Source organism: Dermacentor variabilis, chromosome 2, assembly GCF_050947875.1.
Source record: "Dermacentor variabilis isolate Ectoservices chromosome 2, ASM5094787v1, whole genome shotgun sequence".
Taxonomy (NCBI): Eukaryota; Metazoa; Arthropoda; class Arachnida; order Ixodida; family Ixodidae; genus Dermacentor; species Dermacentor variabilis.
Genome location: NC_134569.1, coordinates 159,378,382 through 159,404,711, shown reverse-complemented (window position 1 = coordinate 159,404,711; position 26,330 = coordinate 159,378,382). Strand labels below are relative to the sequence as shown.

Below are 26,330 nucleotides of genomic sequence, written 5' to 3'. Positions count from 1 at the left end.
GTGAAATGCTTACGGACCTCCGTATCCGAGATAAGAGGCGAATATATTTGAAGCGTAAGTGCGATGCTTGCTACTCAGAATTACGAGCAATGGTTTTATGGGAGACGTCACATACTGCTCGTAACTTGCACGTTACTTGAGATCGCGCGGTCTGCAATTATTCGACGATGACTGCATTGTTCGAAATGTGTTAAGCAACGTTAAGTGCTTCGATGCGTTTCCTCGGGAGAGAGCCCTAACCAAAAATGCGCCTCGTTCATTTTCCATTTACTACAGCACCGCCTGAGCCGCCGGTGATACGAGACGGCGAAGGCAACGAACTTCGAGGGACGGTTGGTCCGTTCAATGAAGGAAGCACGCTGGCATTGGTGTGTGTCGTCTATGGTGGTGAGTGGGATGTCTCTTCATGACATATTCTGGGCAAAGCGCCATTTTTTTTTAAGAAACCCGGAAAAACAGATTTATTCGGCTGGTTGGCAGCTGTGTTGCTTAAAGTTAGCAGAAAAAAGAAAGACACCGAAATACCATCCTTACTTTTTATTGTTTTCCTAGCTATCGAAAGCTACGTTGAATTGAAGCGTTGTGGCCAGAAGTATAAACGTACGCTCTTATTACTTTCTTTTAGGAGATGTCGGAGCATTATAAGACGTATTTGGAGTAATATTGCTCGGTGTTGATCTTGCATGTTAATAACGAAAGGAGAGGGGGGGGGGGCTGCGGCGGTTTTCTTGGTATACAGCTTAAGGTACTTCGATTTTATTCAACAGCGGTTATGGCCAGAAGATATTATTATTTGAAACTATGCGCAAAACAACTCGGTGCAGGGAATCCCGCCATGACTTTCCCAGTTCTTTTCTAGGCGACATGTTTGGTACGCGCTGGCAACTCACCTTTATGTAAATACTTTTTTGAGAAAGATACACAAGTAGAGTTACCGTTAGATAGAAGAAAATTGGAGGTTTCCGCACGAATGGAAATAATATCAATTTGAACCTTTATACGCACAGCAAACGTACACAACGAAGAAATAAATTTGGAAAGTTTTCCCTAAACCTCATGGCACCCAAGCTAAAAGCTAAAAGCGAAGTGGCCGTGAAGACTTCTCACATATAGAATGTAAACCTTGGAGTTTTTAGATTTAGATGTTCTTCGTGGGAAACAAACGAACTGGTTCCTTCGCTAGTGCCTTTAATCACCACGTTTATGCTAAATTATAACTGTGCGTGTAGTCTAAACAGTCGTTGCATGCCCGACGTGAAGCAAAGGGCGATTCATCGCTGTCATATTCAATTGGAACATTCAACATTTCACATTCTTGGCAGTAGGCGCTCATGGCCAGCGAAAATCCTGACATGGATGTATCCAGATATTTCACATATTTAGTGCGCAAGATATTGATTCCAAGGACACATAAGTTTTAGGTTTAGTTTCGCTGGTGTGTTCCACGGGCACGTGTAGGAAAGCAAATTGATGTCTATATGCTGCGCATTCTCATGAAGGGCTTGCCAACCGAGTTCCGCAGTTACTGTGAGATTACCGAGTCACTATAATCGTCAGCTGCTCGCTGAACATCTTCCCTGCACAAGCACAGACAGTAACCAAGTGCCCATTCTCTTCTCGTAGGAAAACCCAAGCCAACTCTTGTGTGGAGCGGCATGCCGGACGGGATGATGGCCGAGGTGCGCCCCTCGTCCGAAGCACAGCTCACCACCTCGACGCTTCTCATCCACTCGTTGAGGAGGGAGGACCTGCGTTCGACGCTCTACTGCACAGCGTTCAACAACATATCGTCGCCAGCCGACACATCCGTCACGTTGGACCTCAACCGTGAGTCGCTTGGGTTCATTCTCTTAATTGCATGGACAAGACCTCGGTTGCTAGGCGCAATCCGAACGTGATGGTTTTTGTCCGTATCAGGCACGTACCCACGATTTCTTTTTTTTCCTGGGAGGGGGAGGGGGGGCGATCCAAGGCAAGTTTTCTATGCAAATGAAGGGGGTACCTTTACTAGGACAAATGTGAATAATACCCACCATTCGCCATAAAGACGCGTAAACACGCAATAGAGAAATGAAATAAGGTGTTTCTCAAAAGTAAACTTGTGAGATACAGCTCTCCTTTACTTGGCAAACAAGGAACCGCATCAAATGGACTCGCGCAGGAAAGAAGCCAAGGAAGAACACTGCCAAGAACATGTAAACAAGCAAAAGTGTAAAATAATGATTTCTAGCAGCGTTTTTTTAATTAGTTCTGGAAGAATTACAGAGAAATATATATTTGCAGGACAATGAGTTCTTTGAATCCCTCGTTTACTCCTCTTCCATGTTCAGTGCCAAAGCCGACTCGTATTGTTATTTCGGAATTTGCGTAACGATGCGTCGCCTTCAGTCCCGTACAGCCGCGTAGAGCGCTGGGCGCTGCTGCTCTAGACGAACTGCGCCCACCGCGCAAAATCAGAACGACCCACATAAGCACAGCAAAGAAGTGGCTATGTCAGGTGGCTCGACCGATAACTTTAGAAGCGTCATTCAAGATACACTGAGTTGTGCGCCACTGCCGGTGGCGTCTTCTCTACTTCCTTTTTCAATAAAAAGATGTCTGTCCGTAAATATTTTCGCAAAGAACGATTAAATGCGTTAATTTTCGCTTTTCCTTCCTATTTGGCTGTTGTCTCGGTCCTCCCTCTTTGTAGATCGCTTAATTTCACAACTCCTTGCGCCTGTTGTTTTCAGGTTATTTATTTATTTATTTATTTATTTATTTATTTATTACAGAACCCACAGCGGGCCAGTGTGGCATTACAGGGGGGGGGGGGGTGTCAAATAGTATATACAACAAACAGTACAAGTAATTTCATAATGAATGCAATATAATTTACGGTACAAAATACACATCTTGAGCAACACAACTTTAGTCATCTACAGAATATGTTATAATAATGAAGAAAAAGAAAGACACATCGTTAGACAGCATTCATCCTGAGAGCGCAACTTCAGTCATGATAACAACACGTTATAACAAAGAAGACAAAATGCATCATTAGACAGAATTGTCACAGTGTCCGGCGGTTGCCAATTCTGCAAGGGAAGTGCTGTACAATTAGGGAAAAACCAGACAAGGTAACGGGTAACAGACATATTGCTTATGGGTTTAACGGTTATTGCAGGGTTTGATGTTCGACGCTGTTTCGCATTATTTTATTTGCCGCCTTATCTCACCCATAACGCGGCTGTATGGTTCCGAGGATGTGCCAGCGTCGCGGCCATCCGTCACTCGAGGAAATAAGGCAGCAAAAGAAAAAGTTAAACGCATCTGGCGTTTTCTCATGCCGCAACTCGTTCCACGAGCATATAAACTAGTAGACTACGAACTGAATCCCTTTCCTGGTCCTTGGATCAGTCTAAACAAAGAAAGCGGAACTAACGAAGCAACAGCGATGCCCTTGCCCATTACTAGATGGTGACAACTGAACGCATCTCGAGTTATTCGCACGGGCACCGAATCGACGCGAAAATTGCCTTCACACCCGAGGATGTTCCGATATTTACCGCTGTCCACAAGGAGAGAAAAAAGCAGCAAAATGTTGACCGCCGAATAACTGTCGAGTCTCAAGATTGATTTGGCTGCGCTTTAGGAATGGGTGCAAGGAGTGGTGGCGTGGGCGGGAAGAAGGGGAGGGGGGTATTTCGGTGGGGAAAGCGGCGGCTGGCCCTCCCCCGCCCCCTTTGGGTACGTGCCTGGTGCGCATTATAACGTTTGCGTCGAGGGTACGAATGCCTATTCCTGAATACAGCGCAGTACAGATTCCCATGGCGTGCCGGTGAGCACAGAGCAAGCTACGGCAGAACGTATAACTTGTTTTCAGTACTGTTGGCTGTTGGGAAAAATGGTCCTCTTTTTTTAATCTCTAGGCGCATTTAGTAAAGCTACAAAGAGATATTAGGACAAGTTAACAAGTGTACGTGTGTCAAACGCATGGCATAGATAACTCAGTATCATGTAACAGATACGAGGAAGCCGAGTCAGACCCTTTATTAAAGTCTTGTTCATGCCCTATTATTCCTTGTAGTTGTTCGTTTCTTTTTTCACCTGCGAAGATTTTTCAAAAGAGATTACGAAAGTAAAATGCCAAGTATGTTGGTATGCATGCTAACATAATCGCACTCATAACGGAGTACATATTCTATGGCTTTTGACTTTGTACAGTTCTGTCAACGCGACTTCTGTAATGATGTCTGGAACAGGTAGATCTTATCCCACAGATAATATTGTTGGGTAGCCGAAGTAACATGCAAGGATGCCTTTACAATGTCTACAAGAGGCACAACGATGCATAAGCAAGATGGCTGTCGAGGCCGGTTGTACCAACATGTATCAAATCGGAGTCTTCTTACTGACACCACTCTTGGTTCCGCCGTAAAAATATAACTGAAGTAGACAGCGGTGGCATGTTCGGCCAAGGCTCTGTGCCATGGCCATGACAGGCTCTATAATGGCTTTTAAAGCGAAGAATTGTTTCTGGACCACCTTAGTGGTCGAGACGCCAGCATGCAGTGGCCTCGGTTGTCTATAGGTTACGGTGGACCATCGCCAACAGAAGCGACGCAATGCTGTGATGACGCGGCGGGAAACGGTTCACTCTCTGTATGAGATAGTAACGTGCATAAAATGACGCATTGCATCAGGTTGAAATAAATAAACTTGTGCAGAACGCATTCAGTTTAAATACTAAGAAGATGGGAGGGAGGTGCGGGAGGTTTGTGATGGCTCTACTATGCAGACACGATTGCGACAACACAGAAATGCTTACATACAGACCAGAGATAGCAATAATGATACATACTTATCCACATGCACGCGTGTCGTGACGGAATGAACAATATCCGGCCTTCAGTTTCGCATAATGGGACATTTAGTTCCTATTTAATGGAAAGTAGCTGTATTGATCTGCTTGGCTGGAAGGCCTTGCGCTCAATATATCGACCAGCATGCACACATTTTTCGTTTAGCCTGCAAGGAAGTAATAAACGTAGTGAATTTCATAAGGAGAAAGGTCCCTGACAACATGTTTTGAGAATCTTTCTGTTGCAAAACCAGCTAGACGTGCACGCAATATTGCACAAACATTCTATGAATATAATTTATGAAAGTGAGCCCATTTAATAGGATACCTTTGATCGTTTCATGATGTTGTGGTGGATGCAATCTGCAACTCTCTTGCGTGCCGTCGGGCTTTCTCGAATGTTGCGTGCTTCTAAGTTCTGTGGCACGTGATGGGTTGGGTTTCTCTGTGAAATATGCAACAGCCTTTCTAATAACTTCTTGGGCGCTACTGCTTGCAAGAAGGATTTTATCGTTTGGATTGAGCAAGTTTAGCGGAAGGTAGTGTGCTTTTGGCAAAGCTGTTTTGTAGAGCATGCATTCGTATTTCTAAGTAGAATAAATCTCTTGTACGCGAAGCATGTTGTGCGGAGAGCATAATGCGTTTTTCGTTTGAGCAAAGGCGTCTCCTATTCCTTGCCCTCAAGCAAAATTACTTTATTGTGCTTTTATAAAGATAAGAGAAAATTTCTACGTCTCTAGTTTCACAAATACAGGGTTAGAAAGAAGCTCCAGCCATCAGAAAAGTAATCCATTGCGTGCACTTCAGGCGAGACAGTACTTTCCCATGTGACGTGCTACCTTGCTATGGAAGCTGTTTGCAGATACAAGTTACAAGCGTGCATGCTTCAAAATGATTGTGCTTTCACGTGCAGTGGCATATGAGATTTTCTTCCCTACTTAACTGCGACGGAGCAAACAAGCGTTCACGTTGGTCAATAATGTTGATGGCGAATACGCAGTGTGCTCCCGTAAACAGGGCCGATACATGCCATCAAGCAATCGATATTCAGACTTGTTTTGTCATACGTGTTGATACATTATTACAATTTGGACACTCTATTTTGCGTACTTTTGGTGCGAAACGATCAAATGGCTCATTCACCGAAAAAGCCGGCATCTGTCGTCTGGATGATCGAAAGCCGGCATTTAAATTGCTATTGGCTGCGACGCCACGTCACGAGCACGTCTCATCGGCGCAGAGTGGGCGAAGCGGAATAGCTGCTGCCTCGCCATCGCACCAGGTGTCGCGAGAGGGTATCGCCTCGACGCCACGCAAACCTCGCTCTCGGGAGCATGCGTTATTCGCGAATTGCTTGGCCGCACAAGCTGTCGCCTGCGTTCTAATGTTATCTTCGACTGGTCGGCTCCATCCCCCGAAGCGGAGTCGGGCAGATCCGCCGTTCCCTGAATTCGGAGGCAGAGGACAAGCGCGCAAGCCGAACGTGTGACTCGCTCTCGGAGGAGAATAAGGCAAAGGCGAAACCAGGTGGCCACTGGCAACGTCCTATGTTTCACCTATCCAAAGGTGCTGGCGCTGTCGGGAAAACCGGCGGATGCGCCGTGGGACGAGCATTCGTCGAGACGCCAGCATGCAGTGGCCTTGGCTGCCTAGGTTACGGTGGAGCGTCGCCAACAGAAGCGACGCAGTGATGTGATGACGCTGCGGGAAACGGTTCAATCTCGACGACTGCTCCTACAACAGGGTTCGGAGCGCCTCAGAGCGCTCGACGATGCAGCAGAGTGATCACGAATCAGTCGAACGCAGGGCACTCACGCTCTTTCAATCAGCCGAAGGCAACGCCGCTTGCGAGAGTGCTCTAGAGCACTCAGAAACGACCAGCCGAAGATTCCGTGCGTCGCTAAAGCCAAATAAAAACGCGCCAAGGAATAGGGAGCATCCTCATCATATTCTATGGCGGTCGGGTGAGGTAGCACGACATCATGGATCAAAATACACCGGCTTTGTGCTATCTAGGAGGTGTCGGCCTCGCTTGCCCTCGAGGGGTTCATAACACGTAGGCCGCAGAGTAGCGTTCCAGTGGACATCAGTGCTTTCGAATTCAAACTCATGAGGATTCCTTAGGTGTCCTAGGATTTTATTTTCATCAAGCATGCGGTCAACACACAGATTATCGTTTTGTTCTTTCTTTCTATATGCCAATGCACTCAGTAGCATAACGGCCCATACTTATCAGTAGCAGAAATCTACAGTAAGCTTCCCCATATATATATATATATATATATATATATATATATATATATATATATATATATATTGTCACGTGGTGGTGAAAGAACACAGTAGCAATACTGTGAACGACAAAACTAACTTTTATTGGGCGAAACTGTGCCCACAAGACAGGCTACACTTAAAGCACAACGATAGCGGCGAACACAGTCGATCGTCGAAAATCTCATCAACGGGTCAAGCGCGTCGGCTTTTGTACATCAATCGTCGAATGTTCCAGACTAATCGTTGGGACCCGCGTGCTTTCCACAAAGTTCTACGCCATTCGCGTCAGGCGATGAAGTCAGATAACATAAGGTGCGGCGACAACAGAAAGCGGATAGAAGCATCGATAACTTTTCAGAAACTTCGGATACATGCAGGCGCGTCCCGCGCTGTCCGATAACATTTTTTAGGCGGCGAAACGTGGTCGCCCGATAAAAATAAGTACGCGTGTCGATATATATATATATATATATATATATATATATATATATATATATATATATATATATATATATATATAATTTTATTGCTTTGCGTGCCTACAGTAGATAAGCCTTGCCATATACTACAACATGTCGCCTTATGAGCTTACAAACAAGCAGCAATTTACCTTTCGAAATGGCATTTAGCAATTTATCATTTTAGCTGCGTAGAAGTAGAGGGTCCATTACGGGACACATAAAATAAGAAAAAGAAAACAGGCATTTCAGCGCTCACATTACCTTCAAGTTGCAATTTCAAACACTGTATCTATATACGCTCCTACTGCTGACATCGATCGCTACTTGTGACATGCAGTGTGTGACGTCAGGAAGTGCTGTGCCACCACTGTGTCGTTTGCTCTGAAACGGTCGGAATCCATATCGGATAGATATCTTGCTCCGTATGGTCTGGTAGCCAAAATCGTAGCACGAGTGCCTAATTTGTATTGTGCTGGAATTTTTTTCTCTTGCACAATGAAAGTAGCACAAATCACAGGGCCCTTCAGAATGAAAATGTTGACTGATTACTGAGGTGCAGACGCAAATGCAAAGAAACGCAACGAGACCACCACGTATTTCTGGCTGTTGCAATATCTCCCAGTGCTCACAATAGACAAAGCCATAATCTTCGAGATTGGCCTCTGCTACTCCGAAAGAACCGTCGCTAGGGCAGCAATTTCATTTCCCCACCAGTAAATGCTGGCCGACTGCTGTAGATTCAAGAACTACATTTAAAAAAAAACTCTAAATCAAATTTTCTACCTCAATGAATGCCCCCAAACTTCTACGGGCCAAGTTCAATGCTATGCGAATGCTACTTAGTGCGTAAATGCGACTTCGTTATAGTGATATTTTGCAACAGAACTGCTTGTTGGCATTGTTGGTCCTTGCTAAAAGACATGCTTTTTGCCGCAAGTCAACACACGCAACAGGAAGACACATAAAGGCAACAGGGGCGGCACTTCCAACTGGTATTATTTGGGCAGTGACCCATGAATATATATAGACACATACACGCATATGCAGGCTGTTCACAAATCTACGTTACGCAGCGGTCAAACAATCTTGTTTCCGATTTGTAGAACAATAGATGTATCACCGATTCAATTTGAGCCTTTCTATTTTATATAGTTAGCTTCCATTAGCTCACGTGCTGTTTGATTTCTCCTTCTGCCAAGAATCCTAATCTCAGATAAACGTGGTTTGCACATGCAGGCCTTGCAGTGCGCTGGCAAATGTGCCACGCCATCTTACACTACATTTAGCTCGTGTTCCCTGGCTCGTTCATTTATGCAGCGTCCAGTCGGTCCTATGTAGGACTTGCCGCACTCAAGGGCAATTTCATACAGCACGCCCATAACGCATCTCCCGTAGGACGTTTCACGTTTCTTGCCGCAGCCTGGCGAACCGGTCTCCTCGCGAGTGGTTCTCGAACAGAGTCGACCCAGTCTGACGCGGCAGGACAGGCAATGAGTACAACATACCGGCCTGCCTCCTTCTTGAGGTTATGGGAGACCTTATGAACATAAAAAAAAGGGAAGAAGAAGTTTATTTACCACATAAGTAAGGAATCAATGCAGGTCTTAGGCTTCTGGCACTTTCTTCCTTCCTCGTGGCACTGGTACCTTTAACCTTCCGTAAAATGCTTGTGGTGGCTGACCTCACCAACGAGTCAGGGAACCGTGCTGCTTTAAGCCGTTTAATCTGATTATTGAACGATGCCTGCATTGTGCGTGTGCACAATTTTCCAAGGGAAGACTCCAAGCAGAGCATAGCAATTCCACGCTTGACAATTTTGGAATGACATGAATTATGCGGCAGCAACCCTTTCTTGGCACGTGGCCCTTTCTTGGCCTGAGGATGCGACAATTCTTGTTATGAAAAGACCTAAGTATAGCACTGAGCCCGACGTTCGTGTGCATGAACTAGCAGTGTTTAATAGAAATATGGCTAGAAAAGCTCCCCAGGAGGACAAAGAAAGGTGTTTGCTTGATGGTGTGTGGTGGTCTAGGAAAAAGCGTTTCAGGGCATAAGTCAAGTCGTGATGCTGCTGTTATGCGGAAGACTGTTAAGTTTTGCAGAGATCATAATCTAGTTATTTTGGAAGCAGACAAAGAGGGGTGTTTTGTGGTACTTCCTAGAGGAATCTACAATGACAAAGCCGTAGAGGCTGTAAAAAAAAACTTTGTACAGATTAGAAAATCTGAATCAAAGGTGAACAGTAAAGTTGTCAACCTATGTAAGGCGTTCAACTTGGAAAAGTTGACCAAAGAGAGTAAGAATCTCAGAGCTACAGCGCTAAACATATTTTTCAGTTCAGAGACGCACAAGTAAAATGTGCCGTTTAGGAGCATTGTGAGCGAACGAGGCAGGTGGCAGTTGTTACTTAGTAGGCACATTCTAAAGGCACTAAAAGCTGTTAAAGTAACTGACACTTTCTCGACAGGCAATTGACAAGACATAGTGCAGTTTCTAAGAAACAAACACTCCATAGGCAATGCGTTTTCTGTGGATGTTGAGGATCTGTTTTCTTCAATTCCACTTGATGCATTTTTTTCTTACGGTAGAAAAAAAAAGCTACATCATAGCTTTTCAGAATGCAGCCGGTGTTACGCTTGAGGACTTTTTAACATTGTTAGAAGCCTATCTTAATAGTATCTTTATTTATTTTGACAAACAGCTTTTCTTGCGAAAACGCGGCATTTGCATTGGTTCGCGTATAGCGCCGCTGCTGTGCAACATATTTTTATCAAGGGTGGACCGCCTGCCCGATGAGCCTTTTAAACGGGACAGCACTTTAAAAATGTAAAAGTTTTTAGATAAATGGATGACTTCTTAATCCTTTTTTAATAGACAAGGCTTACGGAAGCGTTGCGATGATGTTTTAAACATTTTTATGGACAATGGCAAAGGGCTTTCGTTTACACATGAAGTGCCACAGCGTAACACCCTGCAGTTTTAGATTTATGATTGGCCTTTGACCATAGGCATATTTATCTGTTCATTGTCGACGTATGTACCAGCGGCATGTCGTGATGCTTCCTCATTGTTTTGTTGAAATTTCTCACTACGCAGTGCGTCCCACATCGGTGAAGATTAGGCGTACCGAGATCCCAATCTCGGCAGGCCTGCCAGCCGAGATTGCCTGTGAAGTGTGGGGCTCTCGGCCCCCGCCGGTGGTCACCTGGTGGAAGGGTCTGAGTGAGCTCAATCACACATTCGTCTACCTGTCGACGGACGGCAATATGACCACGAGCGTGGTGTCTTTTACGCCCTCGAGAGACGACCATGGCTCCAGCCTGGCCTGCCGCGCCAAGAACCCGACAATGACGGAGAGCGTGGAGGAGGACACGTGGACCATGGATATCCAGTGTGAGTCGCAGCTCGCAGAATACTCGAATCCTAACTTTATAATATAGGGAAAACAAACACGCACGTCAACCATTCTTTCCTTGAAGACAAATGTTTTGCGTTCACTAAGCAAGACTTGCATGTCGCTTGAAGATGATCACAATGCCTCATGATCGAACACTGCTCATGTTGCACAAAGTATATCGACACTAACTGAATACTTCTGTGCTGCCATATGTTTTGCTATCATGCTCATTCTTGCTATCAGCTAAATATCTTGTTTTTTCCTGTAACTTGTAAGGTGACGCATTGAGGATACCGCTTTTGGTTTAGCTTTGCAAAATGGAATTATATGTGTGCGGTTCTTCTTAACTATTTCATTTCATACGCCTACTCATAGGTGCTATAACGTAAAGCTATTCCAAACTTTCTATTCCACTTCTACAATCAGCTCTCCGTCATTGGTCAAGCATTTTTTGGTCAAAAACTTCGCGTGTCTGTCTCGTGGCGTCACGAATACCGCGACAGTTTCCCATCTGATATGACGTGTACGCACTGTTTATGCGTGAGTCGACCAAGCAAAAGCAAAATAATTATTAGAGGTTCGACGCTTCCTCGAGATTAGCCCTCTGGTATCGGTCAAAAAGTTTCCGGTTACACCCACTTCAGCAGTCGGTCACGCGACGTCACAAAACCGCGAGAACTCAATGCGTCAAAGTGACGTGAAAAAAAATAAATTTTTCAACGTGAACAAAACTGATTTTCTTTCTCAGTTGCCGGAGACTGCCCCGTTCCAAAAGAAATAGAAAATGGCTGTCCACTGATCGTCCTGGCACTGTATCCGGAGCTGTCGGGGAGCAAGAATTTATTGGCATAAAATAGAAATGTTTGCGTGACTGTTTAACGTTATCGAGCTCCTTCGACATGCATGCGTATTCGCTATGCCATCCTGTCTTTGTTGAATATTCGATCTGGCAGCATTTTGAATCTTCCGCTGTATGCCGCCTCGATTTTCGACCGGTCACCGCAAGCTGAAGGAGGGGAAGCGGACCAATCGCAGACCCAGGCACTACCATCTTCATCTGGTTATCTATTTTCAATGCGCTGGCTCGGCCCCATCGAAACCCTCTCCATTTGAGCGTGCTCCTTGCCTCTTGTGAGCCAATTAGATAAGAAAAACTGATGAATGTAGGCAATGTTGTGCGTTTTGAAAGAAAACAAAAGTTACCTCCTATAAACGAGGAGAGTGATTGGGCTGTTAAGGCAGCGCTGCTGGTCGTCGCCCCATGCTTACATCGGTAGTTCCGTTAATTTAACGTTAGGAGCATGGAATAAAAACATATCGGAATAGTTTTATGTTATCGGGCCCCTTCTCATGCAACTATTATAATTACATGGCGTTGGCCAGCCTTGAAGACGTCCTCAATTTTTATGACTAATTGTTATAAAAACCTTTAAAAAGGTCGCCATAACAGTAACGAAAGACAGTGACACTTAGTAAGTTTGATGCAGCTGTTACATTCCGCCTTATGAATGCATGTCGAGTATGCGCAACGTAAACATAAAATGAAAACAAACTTCGCTATTCAGAAATTGGAAGAAAAGCTTCTTAATAACTCTACGTACCTAATAAAGGAAAATGCACATCATTGGTTGGAGATGATGCAGTCAGAATTAACAAGGAGTACCGGAGTTTAGCGGAGATATTGAGACCTACAAATGTAAATATATGTAGTGGTATATCAGAATGATTGGGCAAGCTGCGAAGAAAATTTTATTAATTGGCTCCATTTCAAATATTGAAGGGAGGAAAACAGGAACTACATTATGTCGTTGTAATGGCGGTGAGACATTGTGGCCGATGGCACCCAAATCTTGCCTCACCAGTCTCCTGTCAATGTCAAATTGGCGTCCGTTACTGATAAACGAATATGAATGGAAAAATATAATTATTATCGTGCTGCACAAGATCCACAAGAACAGGTAAACAGGACAGAACATAGCAGACCCTTTTTCTTTTCTCGTGAATCTTGCGTGCACGTTATTATTTAAAATATGAACCAACCACTCCGAAAGAAAGCATTAATAAGAAAAATTATAATTGTACTTCAACGCCAATGAAAACGAATCGGTTCGCCCAGTTTCCTATGGTCTGGGAATTTCGACCTAAGCAAAGAGATTGAAGTCTTTAGCAAAGATAAGGAGCGTGTATTCAGGGTCGGACATTTACCTAAAGCTTTTACACTATATAGCAGCAGTATATGAAAAAACAAAGAACTTTTGCCAGTGAGCCAAGAAAAGATTAGGAAAGGACATGTTTTTTTTTTTTTTGTGGATGTCATCGGCCTGACGATTATGATGGGATTGATAACGAAGTTGCGAATAAATTTGAGACTACCATAGGCAAACGTTTGAAGATAGAAAATGGGGCTAGGCCTTTGTTGTTTTTTATTATTCATTCATTACAATAACGTTGACTACTACGAGTATTCGAGGGAAGTTGTTTTTTTTCTGGTTTTGTATTCTTCATTAATTTGGGGTTCTCAGGCATTTTCTATTTTTTTCAGTTGTCTAGCCAGTTTTTAGCCATTCTATGTGTTGCGCTACAATTTCATTAACATAAGGAATAGACTCTCAGTCAGTCTGCATGCTGAACGTGTGCCTTTTCTCCCCCACCGTTGCAGACAAACCGAAGATATCGCTCCAGCTGGGCACCAAGCTAAGCCTTGACAACATCCAGGAGAATAACGACGTGTACCTGGAGTGCCGCGTGGATGCCAATCCTCCGGTGGACGAAGTGGCCTGGCAGTTCAACGCGCAAGAGCTGCAGGCCTCGGAGAACGTGCTCGTCTCCAAGAACTTCTTGGTCATCCAGCGTGTGCAGACGCTCCACTCGGGCCTGTACTCGTGCAGCGCCGCGAATGCCGAAGGTCGGACGCAGGGCGAGACGCTGCAGCTGCGCGTTCAGCGTAAGTGCTTGTCTACCACTCAACGCTATTACTATTACTACTACTACTACTACTACTACTACTAATTATTATTATTATTATTATTATTATTATTATTATTATTATTATTATTATTATTATTATTATTATTATTATTATTATTATTATTATTATTATTATATTCATGAGTGCTCGTTACCACGTGAAATTTAAAGGCATCAAGAGCCGGTTGCCAGACTGATTTTTGCCTTCTCAATGCACTTCATGTCATCATCCTCTTTCGATACTTGTTGGCATAATTTCTGTGGCCCCCGAAACCGATACGCTGCAAACGACACAGCCGTACCGGGTAGCGAAGGCAATGAACTAGAGCAGCGTCAATCGGTGTGATGATACCTTGAAATTCATTTCCATCAAAACGGTTCAATGGACCTCATCTTTATTTCTTCTAAATATATTCGTCAATTAGCAAGGTCAGAATATATTATTTACACACTATTCTATCTGTAGCTTTAGCTTCTCATGTTCGAGTCGTTCCTGCACTTCTAATATGCGCGTGCCATTCTTAGCTCATTCATACGGCATGGAGGTCCCGTGGTTTATAGGATCATTATTATTAGTACTGATGGTACGGAAGCTTCTAGAACTAAAGTGACCCACTGCTTGCTGCTATAGAATGATGAATAAAAAGGGCCATGGCTAACCGCTTGGTTTCTTGTTCTTCAACACTATTGTTAGGTACGTGACTCAAAGAAACATACTGACACGTGTATTATTTATTCTTTTCTTGGGGACTGCATTTCACCCACTAAAACTTAAACTGGTCACTCGGCGCAAGACGCGCGTGCGTGATTGGAACTTAGTGGAATGTTATCGATGTTTCTATGCGTTGTCTGTTGTCACCGAAGATTGCATAATCAGATTGTGTACGGGACGCGGATTGTGCGATATTTTCTAGAACACACGCGAACACCAGCGATTACTCTGGAAAGTTCGATGACTCATGTATAAAAGCCGACGTCCTCGGCCAGCAGATCAGATTTCGACGATCGCCGACTGTATTCGCCACTATCGCTGGGATTTGAGTGTAACTTGCTTTTGAGGCCACAGTTCACCTAGTAAAATGTTGTTATTCACAGGTTTGGCGCTGTATTTTTCAACGTCACTATATTTTATATTCCAAACACTTCACAGGGGAAAGGGGCTTCATGGATACAGGTTTGTGCGTGTAATCTGAAAGCACATTGCTAGGGAATGAGCAAAGCTCACTCAAGGCACTTTCCTTGCTATTTGTGCTCGAGAGTGTTAACTCACGTAGCAGTCATATAAGCACGAACATCTGTTTATAAGTAGAATTAACATTTCTCTAAAATGGTAATAGCTAGGAACAAGCGACAACTTAGAAACTATGAATTTTTCAGCGTAGTGAGCTACGGTACCTCGTCGCATACTGTTTTATATATTTGAAGCTTAATTGCTTTTTTTATCGTAAACGTCACCAAGCAGCCGAACGTCGAGCATTTCGAGAATATGTGCGGAGTTGGTGTTTACTTTGACAGAATGTGCCAAATAGAAAAAAGTACTGCTCCCTTAATGAAGCTGAATTTGAACATGGCAACTGGGTTCACTAGAGCCTCCTGAATACAAATGAAGGTTTATGAAAGGGGTTTCCCACTAGAAATGCGCAAAATGCACCGAAAGAGTAGAAAGCCTTGGGTCTCCTACGAACTATATAAAGAAATTCAACGCCGTAAAAAGTTATTTGAAACATTCATTAAATCGAAAGATCCACACGTCCTGCAAGCCTACAAGCAGCTTCGAAATAAAACAAACTCTAAATTTAAGAAGGCTAAACGCGAGTACTATCAGAATAAGTTTACTGAGGCTGCAAACGATCCTTCACTGCTTTGGAGAACATTTCGAGAATTAATGACGGGCAACAAAGCGAACTGTCCTCAGTCAATAGTTATCGACGGAATAACATTATCAGGGGAATGGCTAGCCAACAAATTTAACTCGCATTTCCAGGTTTCTGCTGCGCAGTGTAGCGATGCTCCTGTAGGCCGATGTGAAGCATACAAAATATTTTCTGATACACCCAATATATTCCTGTACCCAACAAGCCCAGCCGAGATAGCAGACGTCATATCTACACTAAAGAATAACTGCGCATGCGGAGCGGACGAAATAAGTAGAAAGCCTATATAGGGTGTAGCGCAAGTAATATGTCACCCGCTTTCGCGTATCTGCAACCTCGTCTTATCGACTGGTGATATTCCCGTGCTCATGGGAATTGCGAGAGTAGTGGCACTGCATAAGGGGGGTGCGTCAGATAACCTGAATAATTTCAGACCCATCTCAGTTCTTCCTATCTTTTCTAAAATCCCTGAACGCATAATAAATAAAAGAATAGTTGTGCACTTGAAAAAAAACAAAGCAATAGTACCAGCACAATTCGAGTTTCAAAAACAAAAGTCTACTGAGCAAGCGCTTTTACATGCGAAAGATCACTTAATTAAGAACTTTGAAAAACAGACTTACATTATTGGAGTGTTTTTGGATTTCTGAAAGGCTTTTGACTCTATTAATGACGATATTTTGCTGCGAAAGTTACCCTGGTATGGCATAAGAGGTGTAGCATATACTTTAATTAAGAACTATCTCAGTTCCCGTAAACAGTTTGTTTGCCTAAAAGATTTTAAGTCCCAGCTTCTCGATTTAAACTTCGGTGTTCCTCGGGGCTCAGTCCTAGGCCCAACTTTGTTTCTTCTCTATATCAATGATATTGTTAACGTCCCAAACACACCGTACATGACTTTGTATGCAGATGGCACCAGCGTTTTCTTCTCTGATCATAACATTCAAGAAGCATTTAGCGCAGCCAATAGATGGATGGGGGACCTCAACTATTGGCTAAATTCAAATAAAATACAACTGAACTGCGAAAAAACAAAGTACGTCAAATTTAGACCTAAAGGAAAGCAGCTGATGGGTCACTACGAGTTAAATTTTGGGGGGCGCATTATAGGTAAATACAAAGTTTGAAAAATTTTTAGGTGTATGGTTTAACGAAAACCTGTATTGGTCCATTCATGTGGAGACCCTTAGAGCCGACATTCGTAGAGCGACGGAAATTATTAACATGTTAAAGCATCTTATTCCAATGAATTGAAAGAAACAGCTATATTACACACTAATACACTATCGTCTACACGGTCTGGGGAACTACTACTAAAGCTAACCTTATGTCACTATATAGGCTGCAAAAAGGAGCCGTAAGGGCAGTTTGAAACCTACCTGTTCTTGCACACACTAAACCGTTTTTTGATAAGCTTGGCATACTCAATATAGACCACCTATTCTTGCATAAACTATCGCTCGAGGCGTTCCGTCTCCGTCAAGCTGATCACATACAGTTTAATCAGACCTTCCTTCGCCATCAAAGAAGCTCCGTATAATCTCAGACATGACCCAATCTCTATACCGCTTACTCGCACGAACTACGGGAAACAGGCATTACACTTTCAAATATCAACCTTAATAAACAATAATCCCACAATCCTGGAACAATTACAAAGCTCGAAATCAAGCTTGAGGTTCAAGAAATTGGTTAAAACGTATTTTCTTCGCTGCTCTATTTATAACTTCCTCATGTATCACAATGTTATTGTTTTGTTTTCCTATTTAACTTGTTCTGATTGAGTTTCGAATTGTTAATCGTTTTTCATATGTTATCATATTTCGAAAATTGTAAAACTTCTTGTGCTCTTGTTTGCTTCAGAGTGTCAACATGCTTTGGGTGCTGCAGCCTTTGTCAAGCAAGAATACTGCCTTTTGCTGCAGCACCTGAGACAGCTGTATGTGTCAAACAACAAATAAATGAAAAATGACAATTGCTATCCAGTTAACTGTAGCAAAAAGTTGCAAGCACAAACTTCCGCAGAATTCACTTGCCTTATTCAGCGTCAGTGTGCTTTAAGTTGTCGACTAATTCAACCTCTTCCGGTGATCTTAAGCTTCCTGGACAAGTCGGATGGCGATGCAATCAACCCGAAAATGCTTTAGTCACGGCTTTTATCTCGGACCAGCAAGAACGTTTTTCGCTGGGTTAAAAGTTTCTTCTCTCAGAAATCCGTATCGGCTTATATCGTAGCTTCTTGCGACAGCTCAGTGGATGTCACCTTATTCCTTTCGTAAATCTGAGCTTATTCGTTAATAAACATTAACCAACTAGGCAAACTTTACAGTTTGCTACATTATATCGTCGTGTGTACATTGTTTCAATTTCTGCCTGTAACCGTTTTGTACTGGACTATTGCAGTCATTCAATTATCTCTTCGCACTGTATGCTCTATTAAGGACTTCTGCATTGTTATCGCTGATTCTATGAGGAAACGATCCTGTAGATTACGATTGCCAGTGCTACGATAATTGCACTGAAAATTTTCTATTGTACGCGCAAGCAAGCGACAATTCAGAAGTGTGCAGTGGTACACGTACAAATAGTGCACGTACTTGATGCGTGCGTTAAGTTCTATGGCCAGTACCATCATTCACTCGCGCTTTGAGCGTTGCTTGTTTTCCTCGACACACGTTCGCCCACTGAAGAGATATATTCTGAACTCATGCTTTTCGCAGTGCTTACCTCTTATTCCAACATGAACACTTTAGAGTTAGTCCAACGTGCTTGACATTCTTGAAAGAAAATGCAAAATTATAGAGCTCTACTGCCCAAATGTATAAGTTTAAATATGTGCTTTGATGAAATAAGTAAGAATTCCATAAACTTCTTTAACTTACTGGACGTAGTATCTATTTTCGGCAATAGTGTGCCGCATTTGATGATATCCATTTCTCAAGGCAGAACATGTACGATCAGCAACTTTGTGAACCGTGTTCTAATGAAGCGAAAGAATTGTGTTAGCACACGACGGTAACTATTGCCTATACAGACCCAATTATTATTTTGAACACATATACACATATACACAGTTTACAGGAAAGGGAAAACGACGAGCAGGCTGGCAACTGCCACCGGAAGGGGCACAACGCCTGCCTACTCTTCTGAAGGGAGGTGACAGCAACACCGAAATGGAAGATAGGAAGGAGGGGAGGAGAGAGGAAAGGAAGAGTAACAAGACAAATCTAAAGACTAAAGTAGAGCACAGTACACTATATACGCACGTTGTTCTGCCCAGTTCCGACTCTGCAGCCGGAATTAAAGTGACGCCGCGTCGAACAGCCTCCACAATTATCAATCACATCCATGGCTAGTTCGCTATGCGGCTAATTGTGCGCTCCACGATGAGACGCCAAGTACAGCTGCACGCAATCACGGTTTCACCCGTAGTTGGTTCACAATATACACTACAAGGTGTTTGAACCCGCTACCTCCCATCTTGAAAGGAAGAAGCGTTAGAACACAGTACAGATCACACACAGTAGGGCCGGTCACTGAAGGTCACGCTACTACAAAATGTTGAATGTTCACGCTACCAACGTGAACCTAACTTAGTTAACTCTAAAAAGGTTAGTAGGGCGCGATGGGCCTGGTCACGTTTAGGTGCACAACCACTCGGGTATAAACATTCCTCGAGTGTCGCACATCGCAGGCCAAGGAGATGATAGTTTGTCACTAGCGACATGCTCTGCGGGCTGAAAGGGGACACTCAAATATTAGGTTCTGAAGCAGTCTCGTAGCAGCCACAAGACGTACACAATGGACTTGCCACATGCCCTTGTCAGTGTAAACATTCGTGCACGTTCACGCAACCAACCCTCAGCTTCAGCAGTTGTGCTCTAGCGCGACGAGGGAAGCCTCGACCGCGAACACGGGGAGGGAACGTTCCATTTGCGACGCGCTGATCTGGATGCAGCTTGAGTAGGTGGTGACGAATAAACAGACGAGCGTCATCAAGCTTGCACAAAATTTCTGGGCAATCACAGTTATGAGCGCAACTTGAAGCGAGCCGATAAGCTTCTTCATTTTCGGCTATTCCTACGTGTGAAGGTATCCACTGAGCAACGAGAGATACCCCACGTGATGTAATTTTGCTCGCAGTGTCAGTAATGCAATGTACAAGTGGAAAATCAAGCTCACTGCGTTATAACCTGCTAAGGGCAGCACGGGAGTCCGTAGAGATGACAACCTTTGATGTAGTTAACTCCTCTTCCACGTATTTCAGTGCAACATTAATCGCTGCCAGTTATGCAGTTGTTGACGAAGTTGGATGAGGTATTTGAAAGATACGTCGTACTTGAGTTGATGGGCAGAAAGAAGCTGAAGAGGCGCCTTGACCGTCGTTGTGCACAGATGCATCTGTGAAAACTTGAAGGTAATCTGGAAACTTTACGAACATGCGAGACTGAGCCAATTGCAATATTGCCGAAACAGCCATATCAGACTATTTGTGCATGTCAGGGATTGTGAGGTAAATGGGGAATTCGTGCTTCGTGATACCTTTCGGAGGCGGAGACGTATCTGAAGCAGCATGTTCAGAAATGGTTGTGATATCCATAAATAATGCCGCCATTTTTACCATGCGAGATAACGGGCGGTGAATGAGACGATCGAGGGGCGATTGACCAATCGTGTCGTCTACGAAAAACACTCAAGTGTATGGTCGCACGGCGGCAGCCTCGCAGTGACGCAAGGGCAGCGGTGGCAACAGTCGTCACTGTGTCACAAGCGAAGTCATCACTATGTGACAGGCTATCTGGTGTCTCATGATCTGTCAGCGCAGCAACCGACATATCATGAGAATATTCCAACTCACTCGGTTCTCGCTACTTGCGCAATGCAGTTCAGGTAGTTGCCAGTGATAGACCAGTTACGCCACCCTTCGTCTAATGGCGTCCACAAAAAAGCTGCGCGCGCTTTTCAAGTTCTACAGCATCAAGTGATGATATGCACGGCGCCAAATAAAGCTGTAAATAGGTCAGTATAATATTGTTTTCTTCTCTTACGTCTTTCTTACGCCGTTACGTAGAAGTACAACTTTGGGTAAAAATAAATGGCGGTGATGAAGACTCAAAGATATTCCCGTGTATAGTTTAATATACCGATATACACAGCGTTGACACGCATGGCTCTGTTTTTGCTCAGTTAAGCGCCGCCCTCTGATCGCACCGGCGCCCGCTAGGCGCCTTTGTTAGCCGTGGTTGCCGTTCGAATCGCTCCGCGAGGAAATCCGGAACGCGGCCACGTTTTCAGATAAGAAAACGTTCTGGTGTGAAAATTTCTGCGTCAATACAACGATTCCGGGTGACGAAAGAGTAGCGGTAAGCGCTAAACCTTTATAATCTATCATAACGAATGCGCAGGTTGCTGCAAGTGTGCGCACGCACACGGCGCGCAAAGAGCGGAGAGCTTTAAGTGCTGCGAGGTTTCTACACGTGAAGTTGCGAGGAGGTCCTGGTCTAGCCCCTACTTAGGTGCTACACACGGGCACTGTCTAGCTTCCGAGAGCGCTTAGGTAGCTCACCCACACTAGTGGCGTAGTGGATTCGGCGTGTAGTTGCGAAGCGAGAGGTCGCGACCCAGGTGTCGGGGGCCACGTTTCCGGGGGGGGGGGGGTGGGGGGGAGGTGGACGAATGGCAAAAAACGCTCGTTTACCGTAGATTGGGTGCACGGTAAAAAACCCTGGGTGGTCAAACTTATATCGGAGTCCCTCATTACCACGTGCCTGAACATCATATTCAGGTTCTTGCACGCAAAACGAAGCAGCAAAACTGAATGTAACTTTTTTGACAACACGTACCTGGAAACTAACTACATCACAGGCACACCATGGCACATGCGCAAAGCCGTCACAGCCATACAGTGGTAAGAAAAAAAGCAAGCCAAATACTTTATTGGATATTCCGAAGAAAAACGCGCGGGCTTCCTGCACCCTCGATGAGCCTACAGAAAGCAGAGAACCAAGATGTTTACGAATTTAGCTGCGGTAAAAGCGGCGGCTTCCGGCGTCCATCGTCACTTGGTGCTCTGTCGATCTAGCCGCTTCCGCTGCGCTAGGTGTCCTCCTGCTCCCACAGTTGTAACCCAGAAACTTCCCCGGGGCATGGGACCTCTTCTCCCCCAGAACCGGTCGGCTTCACGACGGAAACGAAGTAGTCGGGCGAGGGTATATCGGTGTGTCTGGAGACGTTCCCGCTGCCCTGCGGATATTCCGGATGCATTGTTTCAGCTCGTGTTTATCGGTTGGAAAGGTATAAAACCAGATACATTTATGCCTTCTTCTACTGTTAAACCATCCTAGTGTGAAACGCGTAAACATAGCCGTCGTAAAATATGAATATAGGTCAATCCACACGATAAAAATCACCCGATGTCTAGCTGAAATGCCCGTACGAAGGCTACGAGAAAAAAAAAACAGCGGCGACAGGGACTACTGGGGCCCCGATGCACTGCGTGGCGCTGCCGCAGCGGTGGCGTAGCGTTACCGCTCGTGATTGGGCTCTATTGGTAACTTATGAGATGTTTGCTTCTATATGTTATGCCGCGCAACAGTTGAGTTGGCATCCTTCGTTTGCAAAGAATTCAATTTTATTTTATTGAATCATGAGGATCTCTCAAAGGCCAAACTGCCGCAGCCTAATATACGTCTTTGCGTCCACAGTCGCGTCCAGCTGTCTGCACAAGGAAAAGCATACCGGAAAGGGTTGACACGCTTTCGTGGAGTTTTCCTGTCGCTGTCAAGCCGCACATGTAGCAATCGAAGAAATTGTTCGGTGGCTTCGAATGATTTATGTCGTTATAAGTGGATATATGCAGTACTTGGCAAGTACACTAGTTCGAGAGAGAGGTGAATTGCACAATGCGCTTTCAGGTCGAATGTCTATCCCGTCCTTCAGGGCAGGAATGCGAAACGCGTGAAAAAAAAAATTGGCAACGGCAGAAAGCCTGCTAGGTTTTGATTATCGAGAAAGGAAAGAACGGCAAAACGAAACGGGCGCGGCGGGGAGGTCCCGTCCCGTAATACTGTGGTGATAAGAGGCACGGAGTTTATTGCTCGTTTTCCGATAACAAGGTTGAACGGATTTACTGTCGCAGCGCCTCAAGGCATCTTGCTTAACCTTTCGTGACGGCCCCTTCACGGTTGTTTCTTGCGCAAGACTAGCTGTCCTTGCTCGTTGGCGAGAGGTGGCCGTTACATTTCCGCCTGTTGTCATTTGTTTCCACGCATTGTTACATTGTGACATCTCCTTCTAAGGCTAGATATACATTTTTTTTTCTGTAGCTTTAGCCGATTTCTCTCATACGGTGGAATCACGAAGTATTCAAAATGGCTTGTAGTCTTTTGTATTCTCTGTTAAAGTGTCTGTTCCTAATCCCTTGATTGCTGTTACACCTCTACCAAGATGTTCAGTATTGTGCCGTTCTTCCGGCACAAATAGAGCAGCAAAGAATTCCCTTACAAATCGTTATAGATTAATTTACAATCTAAATTTCATGGAGTAAATTTCCCTTTGCATGTTTCGGATCATGCTGCTGGACGTTAAACGTACAACTATTTATTTCGCATTTATTATACTTTTTGCGCGAGGACGTGGAAATTATTATATTCATCACAATTAGAAGCTGAAAGAGCTTTCTCTAGCATTGCATGAACCTTCTATTATGATAAATATCATGCACATTGGTGAATGCGGAATTAGCAAAATTATTCCCAACCCCACTACTACACCGCCACTCGTAGGCAAAGAGTTGCTTTAAAACGTAGGTCAAAGAAATAAATTGATAACTAGATGAATAAATGCGTCACTAACTACAGAATTTACCAAGCAGGCAAATGAAAACAAATCGCTAGGACAACCACTGTACCAACGCTAGCCTAGGAGCACCCTGTAGTCGATGATAACCTTCCGCGATACGAGAACCATATCTAATTAAAGCGGTCAGAATTGATGACTCGATGCACATAGATGCGTAGTTAGTACACCCTACGGCAACAGTGTCTGTTGATTCACTCAGGAGCGCGCATCGAGTAAGGCACTATCAAATTACCATACCTTGCTGGTGAAGCAGCGCGCTTGACACGGACGCAGGGAAGACACACAAGAAAAGATGACACGTGTGTGACGTGTGTGTCTTCACTGTGTCCGTGTCAATTGCGCCGCCTCACCAGCGAGGTATGATGAATATTGACCAACTAGGCAAACTTTCCACATTACTGCACTATCAAATTGGATAGAAATGCCAACAGCAGTGTTCGTGGTTTCTTTTACATGCGGTGTTTTCTGGTGGTAAGCAGTGGTCACGAGTATTTGGGACTATAGTTGACTGCCAGTATTCATCAAACTTTTTTGCTAAGGGAGCTGCTTCATTGGCGAGTTCCCTGACTCCCGCTGTTCTTGATTGTGAATCGCAATATAATGAAACCACCGCATTCGCGAGAGCTAATTGTGGACTAAAATTTCGTATGAAATCTTATATAAAAATATTCCATGGGCGCGAATTTCGAAACTGCCATAATTATTTTCTTGCCCTCCGGAGTATCGAGGGACCGATTCTGCAGATAATGGCCGGGCGGCTATCTGGCGTATCTTGCCTATCTTGAAATAGAACTTAGCAGAAATTCTAATGCAAACGTTTGCGAAGCTACGCCGATGCGTTGGGCTCTTTCCTCATTCACATGAATCTGTAACCATTGTCTCACTCAGACTCCAAAATGTACACCTTCGACTGCTCCATGCTTAGAATCCAACCACAGAGCGATTACATGCATCGCAGTGTCACGTAATTATAGCTTACCAAGCTTTCATCAGTTATTCCCTGTTAGCGTGTCAACTTATGCTGATCGCACATTCCTGGTAAGCGACTCATAGTGTTCTCACGGGCTTTGGTCCACTGAATCTATCGTACGTTATTTAAAAAAAATGACCAACACGTTTTAAATTTAATATTGGGCAGTCACACTAAAATAAACATTATCTCGTTGCACCTCTGAACTAAAACGACACTATGTGACATGATGGCTACTTGAGGGCTCCAGCGATATCGACATCCCTCCGACGCCACCCTACGACCTACTCTTTCCAAAGCAATGTCAGTTTAGAGACTGCTGAATACCGGAATCAACTCATTGAGCTTTAGTCCCAAAATAACCCTCGCGGTTAGGAGCAGCCATGGTAAATGACCATCTGAATTTTGTTTCACCTGCACCTCAATCTATGTACAGTCTCCCAGATTTTTATAATTATCGCGCGAGCATCAGTGGTATGCCAGTGATTTAAGAGAGACAGAGAGAATCAGCTTTTACTGAGCCCTTAGTAAAGGTTGGTGCGTGCGGGCACCAGATGGGGTGGAACCTTCTTCTCAGGTCCCATATGCGTCCAGAAGTTCCTGGCCCCTAGCCGCCAGCGCGAGCTCGACGAAAAGCAGAGATATCGGCACTAGTAGGCGCATGTGCACAAAGCGCACTCTAGTGACCGCGTCATGTGCTAGGATGTTGACTTCAGGAGGACGCTAGCCCTGCATGTGTTATCTGCGTGACCTTGTTTACAAAAAAATTAAACCGGACTTTCCTGCGTGCAAACGGTCCACGTATGCGTACCATTGTATGGTGGTCGGTGTGGGGCAGATTGAGTTGTGAGAATTAATGAATTCTGGAGTGCTTACGTGCCGAAACCACGATTTGATTATGAGGCGCCCTGCTGTGGAGGACTCCGTATTAATTTTGATGACCAAAGAATAATTAACGTGCCCCCAATGCGCGGGACAGGGGCGTTTTTATTTTTCCTCCATTGACATGCGGCCGCCGCTGCCGGGATTTGATACCGCGACCTCGTGCTTAGCAGCTCAACCCCACAAGCGCTAAGCCAACGCGGCGGGTAATGTGTTATGAACGGTAAGGATGTGTGAGGCGATTGTTCTCATGTAGTATACATTATTTATTTCTATATGCGTGAAGAGTACAAGTAGAAAGATACACATATTTACTTCGCTGAACGATGTACATTTTGTAGCGCGTCGAGTGCCTCATAATCATACGCGTATACTCGGTATTTCACGTTGAAGGAGGTTCCGTTAAATTTGTTTATGTGATGCCAGGCGAGGCACAACCAACTAATGATGTCACACGCAGCGTAGGAGGGACGACTGCACATGCACGCGTAAGTAATGCATGAGTGGCACATCCTTTAGTTTGGGGTCCCGTTTAGTCTCCTTCCATTCTCAGGGTCAGGGCATAGGCCCTTCCGTATAGGCTTCGCTATCTATTTCCTAGGTTTAATGGAGCCTTTGTTCGTATGGCGCAAATAAAAAGGAGAAAGCGGACAGGCTAGTAGGATATTCAGCACCGGCACGCGTATTGTTACTGCGGATAAAGGGCAGTTTGTTACTTTACTGACTGTACTTAGAATGCCAGGTACCAACCACGCCGACAATTGGCTTAAAACTGCACATTATCGTCCTGTATTGGGAAATG

The 26,330-nt window shown here is 44.4% G+C and overlaps 1 protein-coding gene across 1 annotated transcript in view; it reads left to right on the top strand.

Annotated features, from left to right (window-relative positions):
* LOC142572885 (neural cell adhesion molecule 2-like) overlaps positions 1-26,330 on the top strand; it is a 297,408-nt gene that overhangs the window by 248,261 nt on the left and 22,817 nt on the right. The window contains exons 4-7 of the mRNA XM_075682323.1: positions 277-387; positions 1,624-1,827; positions 10,675-10,971; positions 13,635-13,919. Coding sequence (XP_075538438.1) covers positions 277-387; positions 1,624-1,827; positions 10,675-10,971; positions 13,635-13,919 — 897 coding nt within the window. The remainder of the gene's footprint in view (positions 1-276; positions 388-1,623; positions 1,828-10,674; positions 10,972-13,634; positions 13,920-26,330) is intronic.